Below are 19,159 nucleotides of genomic sequence, written 5' to 3'. Positions count from 1 at the left end.
CTGTAGGGATATAGTTAGGTCGCACGCGTTTACAAGAGAAGAGCGCCGCCTGCTGGTCGGTGTTGGTGTTTTGAACTGTCTTTTTTTGTACTTATATGTTCTTGTATTGTATGGTATTGTATTGCATTGTAATGATAATAGGTCTGTGTTTTGTATTGATAGTCATTATTATAGATATTTAACCCATTTTCATCCATGAAAGTCCCTTCTTTAATGTAGATATGGCATGAACGCAGAAGAAAATGTTATGAAGAAAATCATGTCGATATGTCTTTGTCTGTAATAATGATGAATGATGATAATTACCATTTACCACTGCTTTCTAATGCGTTCCCACTGAAAGTAAAAGGGAGCACCTTGGAAAAAGAAAAAAAACGAACAGTGTTTCTTTTCAAAAGTGCTCCCTGTTATTTTCAGTCAACACGTAGAACCATGTGTTCTTCAAAACAAACGTAGGGAGGCGCTCTACACCACAGAATGAATCAGATCGTTAGAATCTACCGATTCTTTGCTGGGGTTAGGGTTTCTAGAGTTGACATACTTAATTCACTGCGCCAACAGCTTTACATTAGTTGAACAGTCGTTCAACAGTCGTTCAACTAATATAAATCTGCATGAGTCCATATCTGCTACATTGATATTTTACTAAAAGACCTTGGTGCACTACCGCCGAAATAGCTCAGTTGGGAGAGCGTTAGACTGAAGATCTAAAGGTCCCTGGTTCGATCCCGGGTTTCGGCAATTTTCTTCCGAGTTTTCTGAGCAGTTGTTTTGGGCCAGGCGCCAGGTCATGACATAGCCTTGGATCAAGACTAGGCATATCGGTACATTATTTACATTTATGTGTTTGACTTTTGCTTTTTTGTATCTGATGATAAATAGTCTTGATCATTATTAGCTTCGGAGACCAAGGCGAATCGGCGATACTGGCACTGGACATGAACCAGCCCCTGGCGGACTGTAAGGAGGCTTAATTTATTGACCATTCACGGAAGGGGGGCTTCATTAACCGACCATTCACGGGGCTCCAGGCTTCATTTATTGACCATTCACTTTCACTCCCTTCATTAACAGGCCAATGAAATAGCCGCCCCCTCCGCATTTGAGGACCACTAAATAAAAGACTCGATTGATAAAAGTCTGCTGCGCACAAGTGATTCATTTAATTACCAACACCTAAGATCGGTCCAGTCTGTGGATGTCATGATCCATTCATATTCAGCGTCATTATGTCCACGTCCAACCACTGTCTGAATTAAGCTTCACAACTGATTTATTTAATGTACATGTGGTGTTTGACCCAGTGTGCTGATCTTGCCATGCCAGCCACTCAGCCAGCAGCCACTGTGTGTGAACTAAGCTCAATGCGTCATAGGCTATGACGCATTGAGCTTAGTTCACAATATGACTCATAGCTGATTTATTTATTTAATTAATTACTGTGGTCAGTGTGGTGTGGATCAACTTGATCCAGTGCGCTGATGTTATTGCATCTGATCGCTTGCGAGTTGCGTGCTTGTTTATTTGAATTTCTTGGTGTAATAATAACCTCCGAGTCCTATCATGGTATTAATGGCAGCAGACCAAAAGGATGGCGACTTATAAAATAGGGTTTTCATTCTGTACATAGTATAATAGCAGTATCCTACAGTTTCCTATTTAATTGACTTGTTCCAATTAGTACCAAAGGGATCTCTAAGAACAATGAAGCCAAGAAAAGTGTTTTAGCTTTGTGCAAACTGAACCCACTAACCCAAAATGAATGATGAAATTATTAGGAAAAAGTGATATTTGAAAGATTTAATGATGACTCAAGTTACCAAGAATGATAACTAATGATCACGTGAGAATTATGAAAGTTTTAGTCTTACTGATGCCCTGGAAATACAGAATGGCCCACAATGCAGAATTGAATTGTTCTGAAACAGCGGGGATCGAACTGGCGACCTTGGACGAAACAGGGATCGAACTGGCGACCTTGGTCGAAGCGGGGATCGAACTGGCGATCTTGGTCGAAGCGGGGATCGAACTGGCGACCTTGGTCGAAGCGGGGATCGAACTGGCGACCTTGGTCGAAGCGGGGATCGAACTGGCGATCCATACTGCCCATTCTCAGAAACGATAGTTTTAAACATGTCGGTGCTTTTTGAAAATATTTGGATAATCGCTTCCAGCAGGAAGCTGAATTAGACTTGCATAAATTGCATCCATTCCCATGCTTTTTCTCAAGATTTCGCCCCCTTCTTCCCCTCCTTTTTCCTTCTTCCCCGTTGGACTCAGAACCAGGTTTGCTACTACGGCCACAATGCAGAGCAAGTTGACTCTTCGTGTTAATTGTCTCCATCAGGCCGAAGGCATGGGGAGAGAGTATGTTTTGCACTCCGTCCATCCGTTACCAGCTAATCTCCGGCACCGTTAACCCGGTCGATGCCAAACTTTGCACACACACTCCCTAGATGCCAACGATGAACCTCTGCCCCAAATTTTCTAGAACTGCCTGTTATAGCGCCACCAGAGGCCGACTTTTGTAAAACACATTTTTTTATATTGCTCCTCCAGATTTTGTCCAAAAATCCCGCAAATCGGTACACAGTATCTCTATAGTCATGTGCTCAAGACGGATCTGTCCGATATTTCATATTCCATCCTAATTGGTAAACATTGGCTTTCAAAGTTTGCAGGATTGGCCCGTTTTGAACAAAAAGCCTCAAATCATGAACGCAGCGTGCAATTTATGTGAAATCTTTCACGCACTTTCCTACTAGGCTGAGGAATTGGCCTGTTATAGCGCCACCACCAGGTGGATTTTTGGCAAAACACATTTTTGGAACAAAATGCCTCAAATCATTTTTGCCACCATCAAAGGCGTAAGAACAAATGGCACCCTTTTCACATTGGCCTAATTATAGCGCCACCAGGAGGCCACAACCTGACCTGGCCTGGTGGAGACCTGTGCCCCGAGGGGCACTTTTTGTAGTTCACATCTGACGACCTACAGTAGGCTACCGCTATGACGCTGGTACCGCTCTGCACGGATTTGCTCATTGGTTGAAACGTGTCACTTTACAAAGTAACTTTAAGGTAACTTTATTTAGCAGTTTTTCATCCCCTGCACGCATCTGTACCTTTTAAGCCCAAACTCGGTCAGTCGCATAGCAACATTTTTCATTTGTGTACAAACCAGAGCTGTGTGGTCTAACATCAGTGTCACAGTGACACCATGTGACGTCAGAGTCAGACCACACCTTTGGTCAGCCTTAAATAAAGGACATAAATTGAAATGTATAAAACCTATTCACTTTTTCATTTACTCTTATGGAAAAATTACTCCCTACCATGTTTTTCAAGAGGATTCAACATCACTTTGAAACACTGATACAGTACTTTGTGTATTTTGTTTATTTTATATTCACCCCTTGGATTACTGCAAACGTGCATGGACGTCTTCAACGTTACAGCTGTGGAAAAATGAGAACTCCCACTGACTCGACTGTGTGTTTCAATGCAAGAGAACCATGTCCACCTACAAATGTAGGTAGGAACAGACAACAAGCTGCAGACAACGTTATAAGCCATCATGCGAAGGCGGTCAAATGCATATCTCTGGCATTACGAATCGATGAAGATAATACAGGTGTGAAGGAAGAGGCTTGTCAGTGGTACAAGAAAGGCATTTCAGAGCTTGAAAGAGGTATTGCAGTTGAGGTTGCAGGACAGAGAGAGCTGCATGATCAGACAAAGAGTCTTCAGGTTAAAATGGTGACTAGACTCACCATGGTAAAAGAAAGACTTGCAGTCTTGGAAGCTACAGTGAAATCTAAGAGAGAAAACTATCCTCATAGTGTCTCAAACGATCCTCCATCCCGGCCTGGACTAAAAAGCCAGTCTGGAGTAGGCGCTGGCCGTGCACCATGCAATCCCATCAAACCCTCCACTACTTTCAGATCTGCTCCCGGTCCCGGATCCAATGACGTTAAGGTCACTCGGCAAGGGCAAAAAGTGCAAAATGGAAAATCAGGTATAAAGCAGCCCCAAAAGATGGACATGAAAAACTTTAAGAATGTGGACAGCACACTGGCCAAATTGATTCTTAATGAAATTGTTGACAGTGGCACGACTGTGCGCTTTGAAGATGTTGCTGGGCAGGAACTGGCCAAGCAAGCACTCCAGGAAATTGTCATCTTTCCTTCATTAAGACCAGAGCTGTTTATTGGCCTGAGAAGTCCAGCCCGTGGATTGCTCTTATTTGGTCCTCCAGGAAATGGAAAGACAATGTTGGCTAAAGCGGTTGCAGTGGAGTCAAATGCTACATTCTTCAACATCAGTGCTTCCAGTTTGACCTCTAAATATCTGGGAGAGAGTGAGAAGCTTGTCCGAGCATTGTTCGCCGTTGCCAGGGCATTACAGCCTTCAATCATCTTTATTGACGAAATCGATAGCTTGCTTTGTGCAAGAAGTGAAGGAGAACATGATGCCAGTCGACGATTAAAAACAGAGTTCCTGGTTCAGTTTGATGGTGTGCAGTCAGGAGGAGATGAGAGAGTGTTGGTAATGGGGGCCACCAACAGGCCTCAGGAGCTTGACGAAGCAGTACTCAGGCGCTTTGCAAAGAGGGTATATGTGACTTTACCAAATGAGAAGACAAGATTCAAGCTGCTAAGAAATCTTTTGGGAAAGCATGGGAATCCAATTAACAAAACAGAGATGGCCCATTTAGCACAAGTGACTGCGGGCTACTCAGGAAGTGATCTCACTTCATTAGCCAAAGATGCTTCACTTGGGGCGATTAGGGAACTGGGACCAACACAAGTCCAGAACATGGCTGCTAGTAAGGTGCGCAACATCGAGCTAAAAGACTTTGAAGATTCATTGAAACGTATAAAACCCACTGTCCATCCACAGACTCTTAACTTGTATGAACGATGGAACAAAGACTTTGGTGACACAGCTTGTGGCTCAGAAACAAGGAGAGTTAATCAGCAGAACTGTTTTGTTTTGTCTTTTGCACTTATATTTTATTGTATTGTATGGTATTGTATTGCATTGTACTGATAATAGGTCTATGTTTTGTATTGATAGTCATTATTATAGATCACCATTTTACCAACCTGCTCAGGGACTACAGAAGAACATTTTCTCTTTGCTAACTGGCTCACTGATGTGAACTGAAATGTTGATTCATGTGCATAATTGTCCCTGTTAAATAAATATGTACTGTACAATAAACCCTGAAGACATATCTCACACAGCACAATGCCTGAGTAGGACTTGAACATGTTTATTCTGCAATCTGCATCACCCAGGGCCAGGGCTCAAACTCACAACCTTTAGGGCAAAAAAGAAGTATTGGAAACGGCTGTGAATAATTGGATAGAATGCTGAGGGATTGATAGTTATGACTATTTATGTTGCATATAGCAGATTCCAAACTAATCCAATATTAAAATTGGCTGAAGAGAGGGTAGATGGGCGCAGAGCCATGGAGTAAGATAGTTACAACAACTCCGTTCACTTCATGGGGCCAGTCCAATGGCGGCTCTTCTACATAGACGTCTAGACTATTGGCGAAAAGCATTATTATGCGAAGAGTGAGTTGGCAGAATGCACTGGACTCAGGCAACAGCCCAGCTTTAATGATCTCAAATCCCTTTATTTTATATCGTTTTTTAGTAATAGTACAACATAAACATTACAGAGACTTTAGTTGTCACTGTACAATACTTTAAAAGGGTCATGTTGCACACATGCCTAAAATTGCTGATATTTGCACCACCCTCATTAAAAACGATACATTTCAAACTCCAGGCTGCATGAACAGCGCTCAGTTTTCTGCCCCCTCAATGTCGTAACTCTGTCTTACTCTATGGCTCTGGATGAGCGGACCTGACACTCATGTCAACATGACTCACCATAAGCATATAAGTTCCCAATGCAGCTACGCCCAAATATGGAGTGTGTCATGGCATCAGCCACAAACAATATATGGGCATATCAGCATGCTCATATGCATATGGCCATACAGATGACTGACAACTCTAGATGTGAGGGCTGTGTAGCCGCCCGAAACTCTAGTATAAAATAATTCAGCTCACCTCATGGAACTAGGGTATAGGAATTATCAGTAAAATGTTTTATGATAGGAAATATTTGTTATATTTCGAAGATTAATAAACTTGCAAGTTTCCTTTTAGAGTCGAGTGTTCCTTAACTGTGGCTTAGAATCACATTATTAATCTTTTGAAAACTTACATTCTTCAGAACATCTGAGGACAGAAAACAAAGAGTGAGCATTTAGTTTCTTGCGTTGATAAATGGTACATACAGTACATTGATCCAAATGGGTCAATCAAGAACTTTGAGCATTCCTTTTGCAAGCCAGTTGCATGGAACAGAAATGTATTTGTATACAATACACAATCAATGATACATTAGTGTATGTTTAAAAAGTGCATCTTCTGTGCACATATAATTTGAGAGAAGTACATTTTGAGTTTGTACAAATGCACATATTGCTTGCTTTTAGTGCAGCAAGTTTCATCAATTGATTCTAAATTTTTAAATAGACTTATTACAGTACATACTATGATACAAAACAATGAGACAAAACAAACTAATAATCACAATAATCACAAGGCCATCTCAATGAAAGTCAATTCAGTCCTTGCTTTAAAGAGAAGCACGTTCAGTAGGCCTGTGTGTGTCCAGCATTGTGGCAATTGGAGTTCTGACATGATCACTTTTGCTGCCCATCTCCAGCATTCTGAATTCCAGGCTGAATCAAATGTATTCAGATGTATTTCAACATTTAAGCCCTATATATATGTCATATGACGAATCGCGGAAATAGCCGTTCTACAAGCTTTACAACGTGTCTCATCGCGACGCAAACTTGTAGATCAGCTATTTGAGCATTGTTTTTAATCAATTCTGCCTATGACATGCCTAAAATATGGACGAAAGGTTGAAAATGGTTAACACAGATAGGGACAAACAAAAATATGGTAACTGAAAGAATAAATGTGCAATCCAACAAAAGGCAAGAAATTTATGTTGAGAGCAGCTACTGTACATTCCAGTGAATCACCAAATAACAACAGATCTGCTAACTTGTTCAATACACCAACTAATTTGATACAATAGCACTTTAGAATATAATGGTAAGTTGAAGAGTATGTGCATAAAATACATAAATGAAGGCTACTTGTTCACAACTGGTGACGAGGCACTTTTCTGCCAAAGGTTGGACATATTAGGCTGATTTTTTTTTTTCATGGCACATAACTAAAACTAAGTTTTTACAGTAAAGAAAGCGTGATGAGATGGAGAATGTCTAAACAACATTCACATGTTTGTCGCGAATTCAATGTTATGTTGGTGCCTGGTCCAGAGATCTGTAGAACTTTACACTAGCCGTTGCACTGCAAAGTTAATATCAAGACTTAAGAGAATCACATAAGCTTCAGTAACTTTGTTTCAACATACTGCAGCTGCAGTACTTAAAGCATATACACATCTTAAGTTTCTTTGGAAAAAATAACTTTGGATTGCACATTAAACCGTAACGGACAGGAACAAAACAACTGTCTTTGGGAAGTAATAATCCTTGACTGAATAAAAAGGGAAGGATAACATACTTGTACTAATGAATACTGAGGTTAGTTAGGGTGTGCAACATCCCAGGTGATCATCATATGTTATACAGACCAATAATCTGGACAATATAGTCCTGCTTTCAAATATATTCATACTGTAACTTTGTTAAAAGATAGAAAAGTCCTGGGATGTATTTCAAGAAGCAGAATATCATATTAGTTTGACTCTTAGACTCAACAAATCTTAGAATTCTGAAACCAGGTAGTGACATGCATTTTAAGGTCAAATACTGATTGATTCAAAAGAAAACTTCAAACAAGTCTACCGACCTGTTTGAAGTCAAATGGAATTGATACAAGATTAGTACATAATGTACTTCTTTAAATACTCCCAACACTTTATCAATGATAAGGTAGATAGATACAGACATGAGTCATGATCTATGCAAGTTCAGCTCAAGTTTATACCACTTTCATGTCCATTCACAGCCAAAGACCTGAATGTGAACATAGCCAATGTCAGGAGAAGCTACCATGTAGCTAACAAAATAGATCAAAAATGTTTTAAAACGACATGGTCTGGATAAGAATATATGAGCTGTAGCCTACTGTCTGTACTACCATGTTGTTCCTGATCTCCCCTATGCAGATACACCACTGGTTTAGAGTTTATAAACTGACTAAACAAAACTTAACAGACACTTTTGTGACTTAACCAAAACAAATAACTTGTAAACAAAGTTAAAGCAACAGAGGCTAAGTGCACTATATGGTTAGCCATTATTTGTCCTCGTTCAAAAAAAGAACACTTGCAAAAAAAGAAAAACACAACCAAACTATCAGTAAGAGAAGTCTCATATCAGGGGTGACTGGTGGCTCAGCCAGTTATCAGGGGTGACCGGTGGCTCAGCCAGTTATCAGGGGTGACTGGTGGCTCAGCCAGTTAGTGCACAGACTCACATGAGCCACAAGTACCCAAGTTCAAATCCGACCCCCAGTCATTTCTCTCCTGCCCTTGGTTTTCTGCCACTTCTCCTATCTAAGAAATAAAGCATAAAAAATGCTGGGGGGGTGGGGATGGTGTATTAAAAAGTCCAATATTGCAGAGTGTTTTACATGGGAAAACCTGTAGAAAAAGCCAAGAAAAATTTGGCTCTCAAATCTGTGTGTTTTAAATGTTGCCATGTGTTTCCGGCTGTAAAAGTTTTATCATGTCAGACAATCCTCTTGAGTAGAAGTTCCTCAGAGGGACCGTCTCTATTATTTAGTTCAGGTGGCACAAGTCCTTTAGTTTACATTTCCCACAAGTGCCTTGATTAATAGTCCTTTCTTCAGAAAAAGAAATAAATATTCCTGTATGAGCATACCGGTTCGGTTGATAATGCCTAAATTGTAAATAGTTATAATATTTGAAAGTCAAAAAAGACCAAAAGGTTAGTGAGTATATTCAATAGCTTGGAAGAAAAACCAATAAATAACCAAGATAATTATGGTAATAAGAAATACATTACTTGGGAGCATAAATAAACCGGAGAAAACAGTTTTAGTCCATATAACTATGTTTTAGCCACATCAAAGGGACACCCTCAACAAAGGACAGGCATCTTCAGTAAGCCACTTTATACTTGGTTGCACGACATGGCATGCAACCAAGTGTGCAACAAAGTATAAATCAAGGGTAATAGTAGGTTTATTGGGTTCAAATGTCATTTGATATGGATTTCTTCAAGCCAATTCTGATATTTTGGAGAGCAGGAAAGGCCGATTTTCTGATTTCACGGTTCTGCGCAGGTGTTTCATTCTCGTCAGGCAATTTTTCTTATTACACTGGAATAATTAACATCTTCATCAACAATGTGCATAATTATATATTTAGAAACAAATACTTTGAAAAAGAAAAATGGTGTGCATAAGAAAAAACTGACACATTGGTGCCCTTAGCCGCCAATCTTGAAATGGTACATAAAGCAAATATCAGGCCATATGTGAAGGAATCAGGAAGAGGGTGAATAGGGTTCTGGGGATGGAATTGTGGTAGCAAGGTTGTTGTACGTGGAATTTGGAGACAACGGCTGAGGGGATGATAAAGGGGTGAAAAGGGGTCTGCCAGAGGGGGAAAGTGGAGCAGCAGTCGCTGTGGTCGGGGAGTCAGAGCTGACCTCGTCCCCTTCCTCCGAGTCCCACACTTCACTATGCAAGTAGTCCGCGAACAACGCCTTGGCCCGCTGAAGCACCCGGCCGAGGTTGTGTCGGCGGACAAGGCGGTCAAAGTGCATCGCTAGCTCATTGTAATCCAAACTGTTTTTGATGATGTGGTCTCGATGCTCCAGCAGGATGGACAGGCACAGGAACAGCATGAAAGGATTCCCTTTTCCGAACTCTTGAGGCGGAGGCAGAGAGCACGGTTTTATAATGCTGGCGCTCTCCGACTTGGTAGAGTTGGTCATATTGACGGAGGTGTTGGGGGATTTGTTGCAGAGAGAGGGTAATGAAGGGCCTCTACCAAAGGACAAGATGGGTGACGACAGCAAAGATCTAGTCTGAGAGTGGAACGTCGACGGAGAAGCAGCAGAGGTTTTTACAGCGGGGTTAGTGGGAGAATTGGCTCCAATATTGCCGAGCACAGGGCCAAAGGGGGCCAGTACTCTTGGGGTTGTCTCTGGTGAGGCAGCTACTCCATTGGTTACAGTTGGACATGGGTACTTTGCTGAAGGAGATTCTGGCGAATCGCCTGGCCAGCTTGAGGGTGAGGCCGAAAAGGTAGGGGATGGAGACGAACTGGTCTTCCAGTTGGTTAAGCCTCCGGGGAACAGGGAAGCTGGGGATACCCTTTGTCCATTAGAGGAGTTTCTCTCCTCAGTTTCGGGAGAGGAAATAATGTCGTTGTTTATGAGGGGCACTCGTTCACCGGGATCCTCCTCACTGTCCATTGTGGACTGGCGGCTTGGGGCGGCCGGCTGAGGCTGCGAGGTGACAAACTCCAGGGCTTCCTCTGGCCGGTCAGCATCCTCCATATCAAAGCTATCTTCATTTCGGGCGCTGTAATATTTAAAATCCCCATAACTAGCTTGTTTCTCCAAAGGAGAGGCCAGTGAGACTGCCTTTTCCTTTACCACACAGGATACGTTACAATCTCCATCACCTTTCCTGCCAACTCCTCCGTCTGGCCTCGTGTTTTTTGGCTTCCTGCCTCCATCCAGTTCCTCCCTGGAAGGCCTCAGCATGTGCCGTCTGCGATGCCGTTCTTTTTCCTCGTCCTCGTCTTCGTCCCCGAGACAGCCCTCCACCATCGAGTCCTTCGCCGTGCACGGCATGGTTGCATCGTCCGTCTCCAACGGAGGCCCCAGGAGTTCCACCTCCGTCTCGGGAGGATCGGGGGGCAGAGAGCTCCACGTCACCTCCAGCATCCTGAGAGCGTCGTCAAAGGCGAACTCCCGCTTGAGCTCTAGGAGCAGCCAGCGGTAGCAGAAGAAGAGGTCGTCAGCGCCGCGAGAAACCAGGTAGGCGTAGAATTCTGGGTCCGAGTACTGCAAGAGCAGCTTCAGGTGCTGGAACTTAACGGACATGAGTTGCCCATCAGGGCGGAAGTTCCCCTCCAAGCGTTTCATGATGCCACAGAAGCAAATGAACGCGTGGGCCTCGTTGTCCATGACGGCAAGTATTGGGGAGGCGATGTCGCTCATTCCTTGACAGTACGATATCTGAAAAAGAAATTTCGATTACAACAGAGGCAAGACTAAATCTAGATTTTACGAGCATCAACAAAACCTTACTGATGGCTGAAATCATGGGTTTTTATGATTCCTAGATCCACTAGCATTTGTTGGCGAGCCCAGCTAAGCCGGAGGCACAATGGAGGATTTGAACTCCACTCTCCAGGGTGGTCGGCAGGGACTTCACCCAGACACCCCGTGAGGGACAAATATTTTGTTATAGATTATATATTTTGATGTGTTGTAAAACTTTAAATCACCATAACGTTCAGTGATCATAAGTCATCATGGAATAAGTCGGTTGAAATGTGAACTCCAATATGAACACCTGATCCTGGCTGACCAGCCACACACTGAGTGGCACAGTGCCCAGCAACCCACCGAGTGGCACAGTACCCAGCAACCCAGTTTGCATGCAGAGGTACAGCCTTGCCTTCCTGCCAGTCTGACCTGAATCTGCCACCTGATTCCCTCGGCTGTACCGTGGGGAAATAAACCCAGAATTCATATGGACATCATAAGCACAGATAGAGGCTGCAGAAAATCTTGTTGTAGTTTAGAGGAAATAACTGCAATTCAGTAGAACTGGAACCCAAAAGTGGATGGAGAGTGCTCCGACAGGGTTATGGATAGAGAACCAACATCTTACCACTTTAACCCTGGTGCCCCAATTAGCCCTTCACTAAGTCCCTCCCCAACCCATCCTTGTCCAATAGGCACGTTAGCAGCGAAGAAAGCTTGACCTGCATAGCAACCGTTGCTAAACTATTTGGATTGGCATTGGACAATCGCTTTTTGGGGAGGGATTTAGTGAAGGGCTAATTTGGGGCATGTCAATATAGGCAAAAAGGAAAATACAAACGTTATGAAAATCTTTCAAAAATAGGACAAAACTCACAACACGTTGTTGCGATGTGATGGGTTGTGAGCTTGTAGATTAGAATGTTTGTGGTTAAGTGGTTAAACACACAAATAATGTAAAACAAATTAAATTGCTTTACACACCTGTGGGTGTGTGATGGCAAACGTTGTGAGTATGTCTGTGAGAGCAGTGAGGTGAGGGCTATCCTCCGAGCCGGCGTAGTATGGATGTGCACGGTCCGTCCTCAGGACATCCTTCAGAACGTTCCCCCGGATGAATTCGAGGTCATCGGGGCTGACCCTAACAGCCCACTCCCCCTTCAGCTGGTCATACTCTCTGGTCTTCCTTTTCATGTAGTCCATCCTCTCCTGTCCGCTCAGTCCGTCAGGGTACACGTTGAGAAGATACCTCCACACCACCTGGTGCGACAAAATGAGATTCAGGTTACATAATTGCCATGTTGTGACAAGACAAGACAGTGGTAAAGAAGTCATTTTCTATGATATGAAATAACAAATCATTTCAGGAATTATTGCAGTTAAGTCTATTTTGGGGAAATTTAGGGGAATATAAACGGAACACAAACTGTAGGAAAACAATGTTGTATATGTGTATTTAAAATGTCTGTGAAGAAACACGAAAAAAGCAGGCCACAACTGATCCATAATAATCTCACATTCTGAGTCTGAGGAGTCTGAAGCAAATCTTATGAGATAATGGAATCGTCATGTATTTTTTAATACTGTCAACTTTGTCATTTAAAGGGGCATTTTTTTACCTGGGCTCCGCTCTGCTTGTTGCATCTGTATTCCTACATGTAGGCTAATAAATAAAATAAATAGGGATGTCCATTGTATTCAAATGCCATTTCCTCATCTATACTCAGGTGGATATTTTGACATGAGTCTGGAAATTAATTTGTTCCTCTGTGTAGGCTAAGGCCAAAACCGCACCAATGATTCACCATGCAACTCCTTGCAACCAAACGGCTGTGAGCAGTTGCATGAAACCATTATCCCCAATGGCAGTTGCAAGTAGTTGCATTGGTGCGGTTTGGGCTCATATCACCCAGCCCCTTCCAACAACTCAACTCCCAAGGGATGTCAGAGCGAGGGATATTCTAGGGTGATATAAGAATATAAGCCTGTAATTGGGGGAGCTTCTATTCATTATTGATAGTGTCTTGAAAAATAACCCAGTCTGTACATGCTAGCAAAGAATCAGCTGCAAATAAGAAAACATATGACACACACTGTAGAACTTGGGTGGGTATGGAACAGGCAAAGAGCACAGGTCAACTACCTTTCGTAGTGAAGGCTCCACACCACCATGATAGATTCGTAACCTTAATTCCTCAGGTCGTGTCAGCTGGCCTTGTCCATTAAGGTAACTGTGGAACTCAGTGTCGCTCAGGGGTGGCTTGAAAGGCTTGATCTCCTCCCCATAAGACCAACTCAAGGCCTGTTGGACTTTGGACAAGGTCCGGCCCATCTAGACACAGAGAGTAAAAGACTATGAGTGTGTAGTGAGTCACTGTGCGGTGCAGAGTAGAGCCTGACCGATACCAGAATTTTGGGTTTGATAACGATCATGATTTTAGAGAATCCTAGACGACCGATTAGCAATGTTCTGAAAGATTAAAAAAATAATTAATAATAATAATTTAAGTTTCTATTTTATTACAAGTAAACAAAAAAATATATAATCACTTTTTGACATTTCAAATAATTAATTACTTTTTTTGCTGTATTTTAAAAGAACATTTAACTTTTATTATACAATGACAAGTAAAATATGAAATACACAAAAATGTAACTTTTATTTAACTAACCACTTAACTAACTTAACTAACCACTTAAAAAATGTTCCAAAAAAGAGCTGGTAAATCTGCTATTTTTTCTTCTTTACAAAATGTTCACCTATAATCACATGCCCAAAATAGGGCCACTAGGTTGAAAGTGGCAAAAAATCAGGACATATCGGCTGCGTCACTGCAGCCGATATGTCCTGATGAAACCGATAGATCGGCCAGGCTCTAGTGCAGAGGACAAGCTGAGCAAAGGACCTGACTCAAGGCTGCAGTGAGCGGCTGGTAAAAGAGTTGGCTGACTGGCTGAGGAAGGTCATCAGTAACCTGGGACAACAAGGTCTGGGTGAAGGGGAGAGCAGCAGATGTCAAGGACTTAGTCTTCTCCCCAGGAAGCTGCTCCGAGCCGATCACTTCTTTGGGGCTGATGATGTCCCAGTCTTCCATAACAGGACCTGGAAATGGACAAAATAGTCAACAGATGCAGCAAGTTAGATACCGGTACTCTAAATGCGACCTTTCCACTTTGGATATAAGACAATATGTGTCCTCTTACTATCTTCTGAGGGTTTGATGTCCATCTTAAGCTGTAGATAGGGTTTCGCTGCACTGACAAATGCAGCGTCCAAATCCCAGTCAGACAGGAGGGAAAGATATGCTTCCACACCGCCGGGATCACGGGACAAGTAACTGATCCCAAAATGTTGCTTCCTAAGCAGAAAACAATAAAGGAAAATGGTTGCAAAGCCTGGTTACTAGCCAGGCTATGACTGACAGGCTTTTCACATCCAGCATTCGATACTCAGCCTAGCTTGAGCAATGAACCCTCAGCAAGCAGCACAGAAATACACACACCGACTTCACCAGTCCCTCACCGTGGTACAGTGGGCACCTGATACCTCTGTGCACCTATTTTTTCCCAAAAACTGGCCATGTCAGAAACCAAATGGACCCATAAGGGACCATCGGTTGTATGGACTTTAGATCTGAAATATAAGGGTGCACTAAGGCGACATCTATAAACTCAGAAAGCCTTGTAACAGAACCGCCATTTTTCTTTTTTGTATACGTTTATTTAACAATACAAAAAACAATGTGTTGTACATAGAGTGGCTAATTGGCTAATTTGCAACCCCAGTCCCTGGTTAGGCCTTTCTATACAAATTTTAACTACCTAAACTAAAAACGATCGTTTACAAAAAATACATGTGGATGCATCTAATCTAATAATATATTATACTAAGCCATATACTGTACTAAATCGTATAGTTTAAATGGGTTTACAGTTGCTCATTTGAGACACAACAAACCTTTTTTCCCACATAGGCTACTATGTATTATTTCACACAACAAAAACACATTTTCTATAGCACACATTTTAATAATTTCTGCAAAAATTGCGATATTCAATTCAGTGACATTGAGGTTCCCAGAGGTCTCAGGTGCCCACTGTACCAGTATCCCTCCACATTAACAGGAGCCAACTTGGTTCTGGTGAGCGTATTGTGGTTTTACTATGTTAGATAACTATACTTTATAGGTGCAAAAGGCCGATGCACACCTCAAAAGGCTGGCGACAGGTGCATAGGGCAATAGAGCATAATGAAAAGGGTATCTTTGAAAGACAAAAGAAGAGGTCCCGCACACTGTCAGACACTTGCCAAAAAAATGTTGCTCTTTATTAGGTCGACGTTTCGGTCTCTTATCAGGACAGACAATGGGTGCGTTCGGAAATAGCGCACTGAGCCCACTGTGCAATGCAAACCAATAGGCGAGTGCGCTCCGGTGTGGTATTTCCGAACGCGCCCAATGTGTCAGACAATTGTCTGTCCTGGACCGAAACGTCGACCTAATAAAGAGCAAAACAAATTGGCAAGTGTCTGACAGTGTGCGAGATAACTGTATACTAAAACATTACATGAACAAATAAACAGGGTACACAAATAGAGTAAAAACCTACTTTGGGATTCATTAAACTTATCAGCTGATTAATGATTACCATGTGCAGCAGCAGCACCACAGGCAAGCCATCCATCTCTCTTACCCATTTAAGTCAAAGGCTCGGATGAGTATGTGCTGGAGCACCTCCAGTGACGTTATTTGTGGATCCACAGCAAATGAGCGATACTCTGCTGCAGGAAGTGCCCCATCACATTTCTGCAAAGTGTTGAGAAATAATCCTTAAAAAGCCTCCACTATACAAAAAAAACTTAGTTATTATAAAGATATTACAACACGTGTGGGTCACCACATATGCATGGCAGTGCATAACACAAGACATGGGCAAAGTAAAATCATAACTTCAACAACCCATTGCATTAATTAATACTGAAGCTGTTGACTCATAACATTGCAATTAAAAGGTATCAAATAGCATTGCAATTACATGGTATCAAATGGCAAAGAAATGGCTTTACGAACATTTTTACTCAAGTAATTTCTAACGAGAGTATCTATTCTGGAGCCAACGACCAGGTTTGGATGGTTTGGCGACATTATCATTAAGGTGAGCTCACAGCAACATTGAATGTAATTATTTAGTAAGTATTCAACGTTATACTGAGATGAACAAACACTGCATCTCCCAAAGGGGTTCACATTACAGTCAGACGTCTCGCACAGACATCACCATCACACACGGAGAAGATGATGACGTCCACTGTCGCGGTTGATGTTAACAGCTGTTATGTAGGTTTACCTACCGAAATAACAAATAGATGTTGCAATCCGTTTGAATTGAACTCAGACGAATCTACCATCAATTTAGAACTCGTCTCGTGACCGGTGTCAAAATAACACCATGATGTTTAATTATTATTAGACAGCCTTTCCAACACCAGCACAGACAGCACTACTGTGCGGCCATCACTGTGTGTAACACACAGGCAATGCTCTTCTTCTTCTTCTTACCTTGACTTTCACTCGCACCACCCCCCTCTCCTCCTCGCCAGCCATCGTAGACGCTTGAGAACACGATCGTTGTGTATCACTTGTATTCATTCTTCCACCATTACAGACATTTTGATCAACAATGGGACGAGATGTAGCAGTTCATGTTTCTCTTCTGTTGCTGTACTAGCTCTCTCTTCTCGCCCAGCAGCAGATAGAATAGAGGGAGTTCCTTTCAATACACTTGTTTCCTGCGTTTCATTCTGCCTTCACAATAAAAGTGTTCCTTCAATTTTTATACCCGGTTCAGCTGATCTGCGCACGCGCAATATCTCCATTTGGACTACATGACGGCATGCGCAGCAGCGATTGGCCAGGGCCGGCGTCTATGCCAGGCTTGGCAGCATCAGCATCTACGAGGGCCCAATCTGAGAACCCATCGTCAAAAAATAAAGGAAAAACAGCGCCCTCTTTTCCTTTGAATGTTATATTGGCGGAGTCAGTCAACGGTCTGCCTCGTTTTGCGGCTTTCGCCTTTATTTTATATTTTTTATAGAGAGAGCTGAGAGACAGACAGTAGTGGCAGCGGTGGCCGAACGGATTGCGGCGCGGTCTTGATACCGGAAGGTCGCCAGTTCGAATCAGCGGTCCGACACGTTAAAATTACCACCGCTGAAGTGCCCTTGAACAAGGCATTGAACCACTACGATGAAATGTGTTCTATGAGCAGGGCCTGGCTGGAAACAAGTTCTTGAGCTTAGCCCAGATACCCTGGGTAAATATAGTAATCATTTCATTTCAGACAGGAAATGGGGGAGAGATGACATGCAGTGAGGGCCGTCGGGATCGGGAGTCGAGCCCGCGGCACACTGCCTGACTCGGGCTGCCGGCCAAGGTGCCTGGACCGCTGAGCCACGGCCCAGGCCAATTACAGGGTAAACACAAACAGGACTGAGGCAGGTGATGAATCTGATATGGACATATCAGTATAATCAGTTAGTTTTACAGACACAGCCTGGAGATCTATTCAGAGCTTAAGTTGAGACAGCTGTTTTACTATACAATGCAATCTGTGGTAACTTGCTCACGGAGATCCCTTGAGAAGATGCTTAGACAGCTTAGTTATTTACAACTAGGCTTGTATAAACAGAGCTTTTGTTAGGGGGTAATTAAACCCCACAGGGGTCTGCGTGAACTTCTTACCTTAGCTGCATCCATAGATAGTGACCAGATGTCCCGATTTGTAAATTGTGCGTGATTGTCCCGCATTTCAATGACTTTTCATGCGTCCCGCAAATTGAGACGTTGTCCCGCATTATGATAGACAGGCTCCAGCTGCGGAGGCTGTCATGACAGGGCCAGGGGGCGGGCCGTAACTGTGTGTGTGTGTGTGTGTGTGTGTGTGTGTGTAGGTAGGATTGGCTGTCAATCAAACAGCCGGGCAGAGAGGGGGAAATCAAGGGCGCGTTCGGAAATACCGCACCGGAGCACACTGGCCTATTAGTTTGCATTGCACAGTGCGCTCAGTGCGCTATTTCCGAACGTGCCCCAAATCAATGCGGTGCGGATTACATTTAGTGAACAACCACCAAAACAAAACAACGCACGAAACACAGTACAACGAGTTAGCGTCTTAGCTAAAACATGGAGGAGAAAGGGGAAGAAAATGAAGTGCAGTTACAACAAGCACAGGGAAATTATTTATCCGTGGGTGAAGAAGCAGTGCAGGGCATATTGAAAGAGTCTTCTGTGACATTTGTTTCTCAGTGACACACGGAGGAGGTGAATAACGACGTGAAGCAACGTGTTGATCAAAAGGAGGCTTCACGGTGCATGGACAGTTGGACACGTTTGTACTAAAACCAAAACAAGAAGAAAATGTAACAGAAGCTGAAATAACTATGTTTACCACACAGTAAAACTGAGAGACTTTCAGACTTGTAATGGACAACATAAACACCTAAAAACACATATAAAATGTATATCCTGGCTGTGCTGCTATGGTGGAGAAGTGTGTTTACAATTTAATTTATTATGAGTTGCCTCCAATGCTGACCAATTTTGATTTATATTTCTCGTTTAATTTATTTTATCTTTTATTTATTTTACCTGTATAATTTCAAAATAATTTGCAGTAGTTGGCTTTGTTAGGAGGAGGATACTTTGATAAAGTAAACATTTATTTATTGGTTCCTTATTGGTTGTAATTCATGCCTTCACACTCAAATCAAAGGTTGGTTGGTTGGTTGGTCCAGTTGTATTGGTTGGTTGGTGAATTGTCCAGTTGTATTGGTTG

The 19,159-nt window shown here is 42.6% G+C and overlaps 2 protein-coding genes across 3 annotated transcripts; one reads left to right on the top strand and one right to left on the bottom strand.

The window, feature by feature from the left end:
• Window positions 1-3,468: 3,468 nt before the first annotated feature.
• On the top strand, window positions 3,469-6,267 carry LOC306931930 (spastin-like; the record flags this gene model as incomplete). The annotated part of the gene is made up of 2 exons (XM_079513612.1): window positions 3,469-4,971; window positions 6,259-6,267. 2 exons carry the CDS (start codon window positions 3,469-3,471, stop codon window positions 6,265-6,267), a joined length of 1,512 nt encoding a protein of 503 aa, XP_079369738.1.
• Window positions 5,509-17,119, bottom strand: tbc1d25 (TBC1 domain family, member 25). 2 transcript variants are annotated; one of them, XM_079528001.1, is made up of 7 exons: window positions 16,885-17,119; window positions 16,019-16,131; window positions 14,531-14,685; window positions 14,233-14,429; window positions 13,470-13,658; window positions 12,311-12,586; window positions 5,509-11,293 (listed from the first exon to the last, which is right to left on the bottom strand). In XM_079528001.1, the coding sequence occupies exons 1-7, from the start codon at window positions 16,972-16,974 to the stop codon at window positions 9,587-9,589; spliced, it is 2,727 nt and encodes a 908-aa protein (XP_079384127.1). In that variant the 5' UTR covers window positions 16,975-17,119; the 3' UTR covers window positions 5,509-9,586. The 2 variants fall into 2 exon arrangements, with proteins under 2 accessions (XP_079384127.1, XP_079384128.1); XM_079528002.1 differs by having other exon boundaries at window positions 5,510-11,293; window positions 14,302-14,429.
• Between the last annotated feature and the right edge of the window lie 2,040 nt (window positions 17,120-19,159).

Source organism: Electrona antarctica (assembly GCF_951216825.1).
Source record: "Electrona antarctica genome assembly, chromosome: 2".
NCBI lineage: Eukaryota > Metazoa > Chordata > Actinopteri > Myctophiformes > Myctophidae > Electrona > Electrona antarctica.
This window is presented reverse-complemented; position numbering and strand designations above follow the sequence as displayed.

Coding starts and splice junctions, on each gene's coding strand:
- tbc1d25 (XM_079528001.1), bottom strand. CDS start 16,974: ATGAATACAAGTGATACACAACGATCGTGTTCTCAAGCGTCTACGATG. Junction 14,430..14,530: donor CATCAAACCCTCAGAAGATA/GTAAGAGGACAC, acceptor GTCCATTTCCAG/GTCCTGTTATGGAAGACTGG. Junction 11,294..12,310: donor TTGCCATCACACACCCACAG/GTGTGTAAAGCA, acceptor TTTCTTTTTCAG/ATATCGTACTGTCAAGGAAT.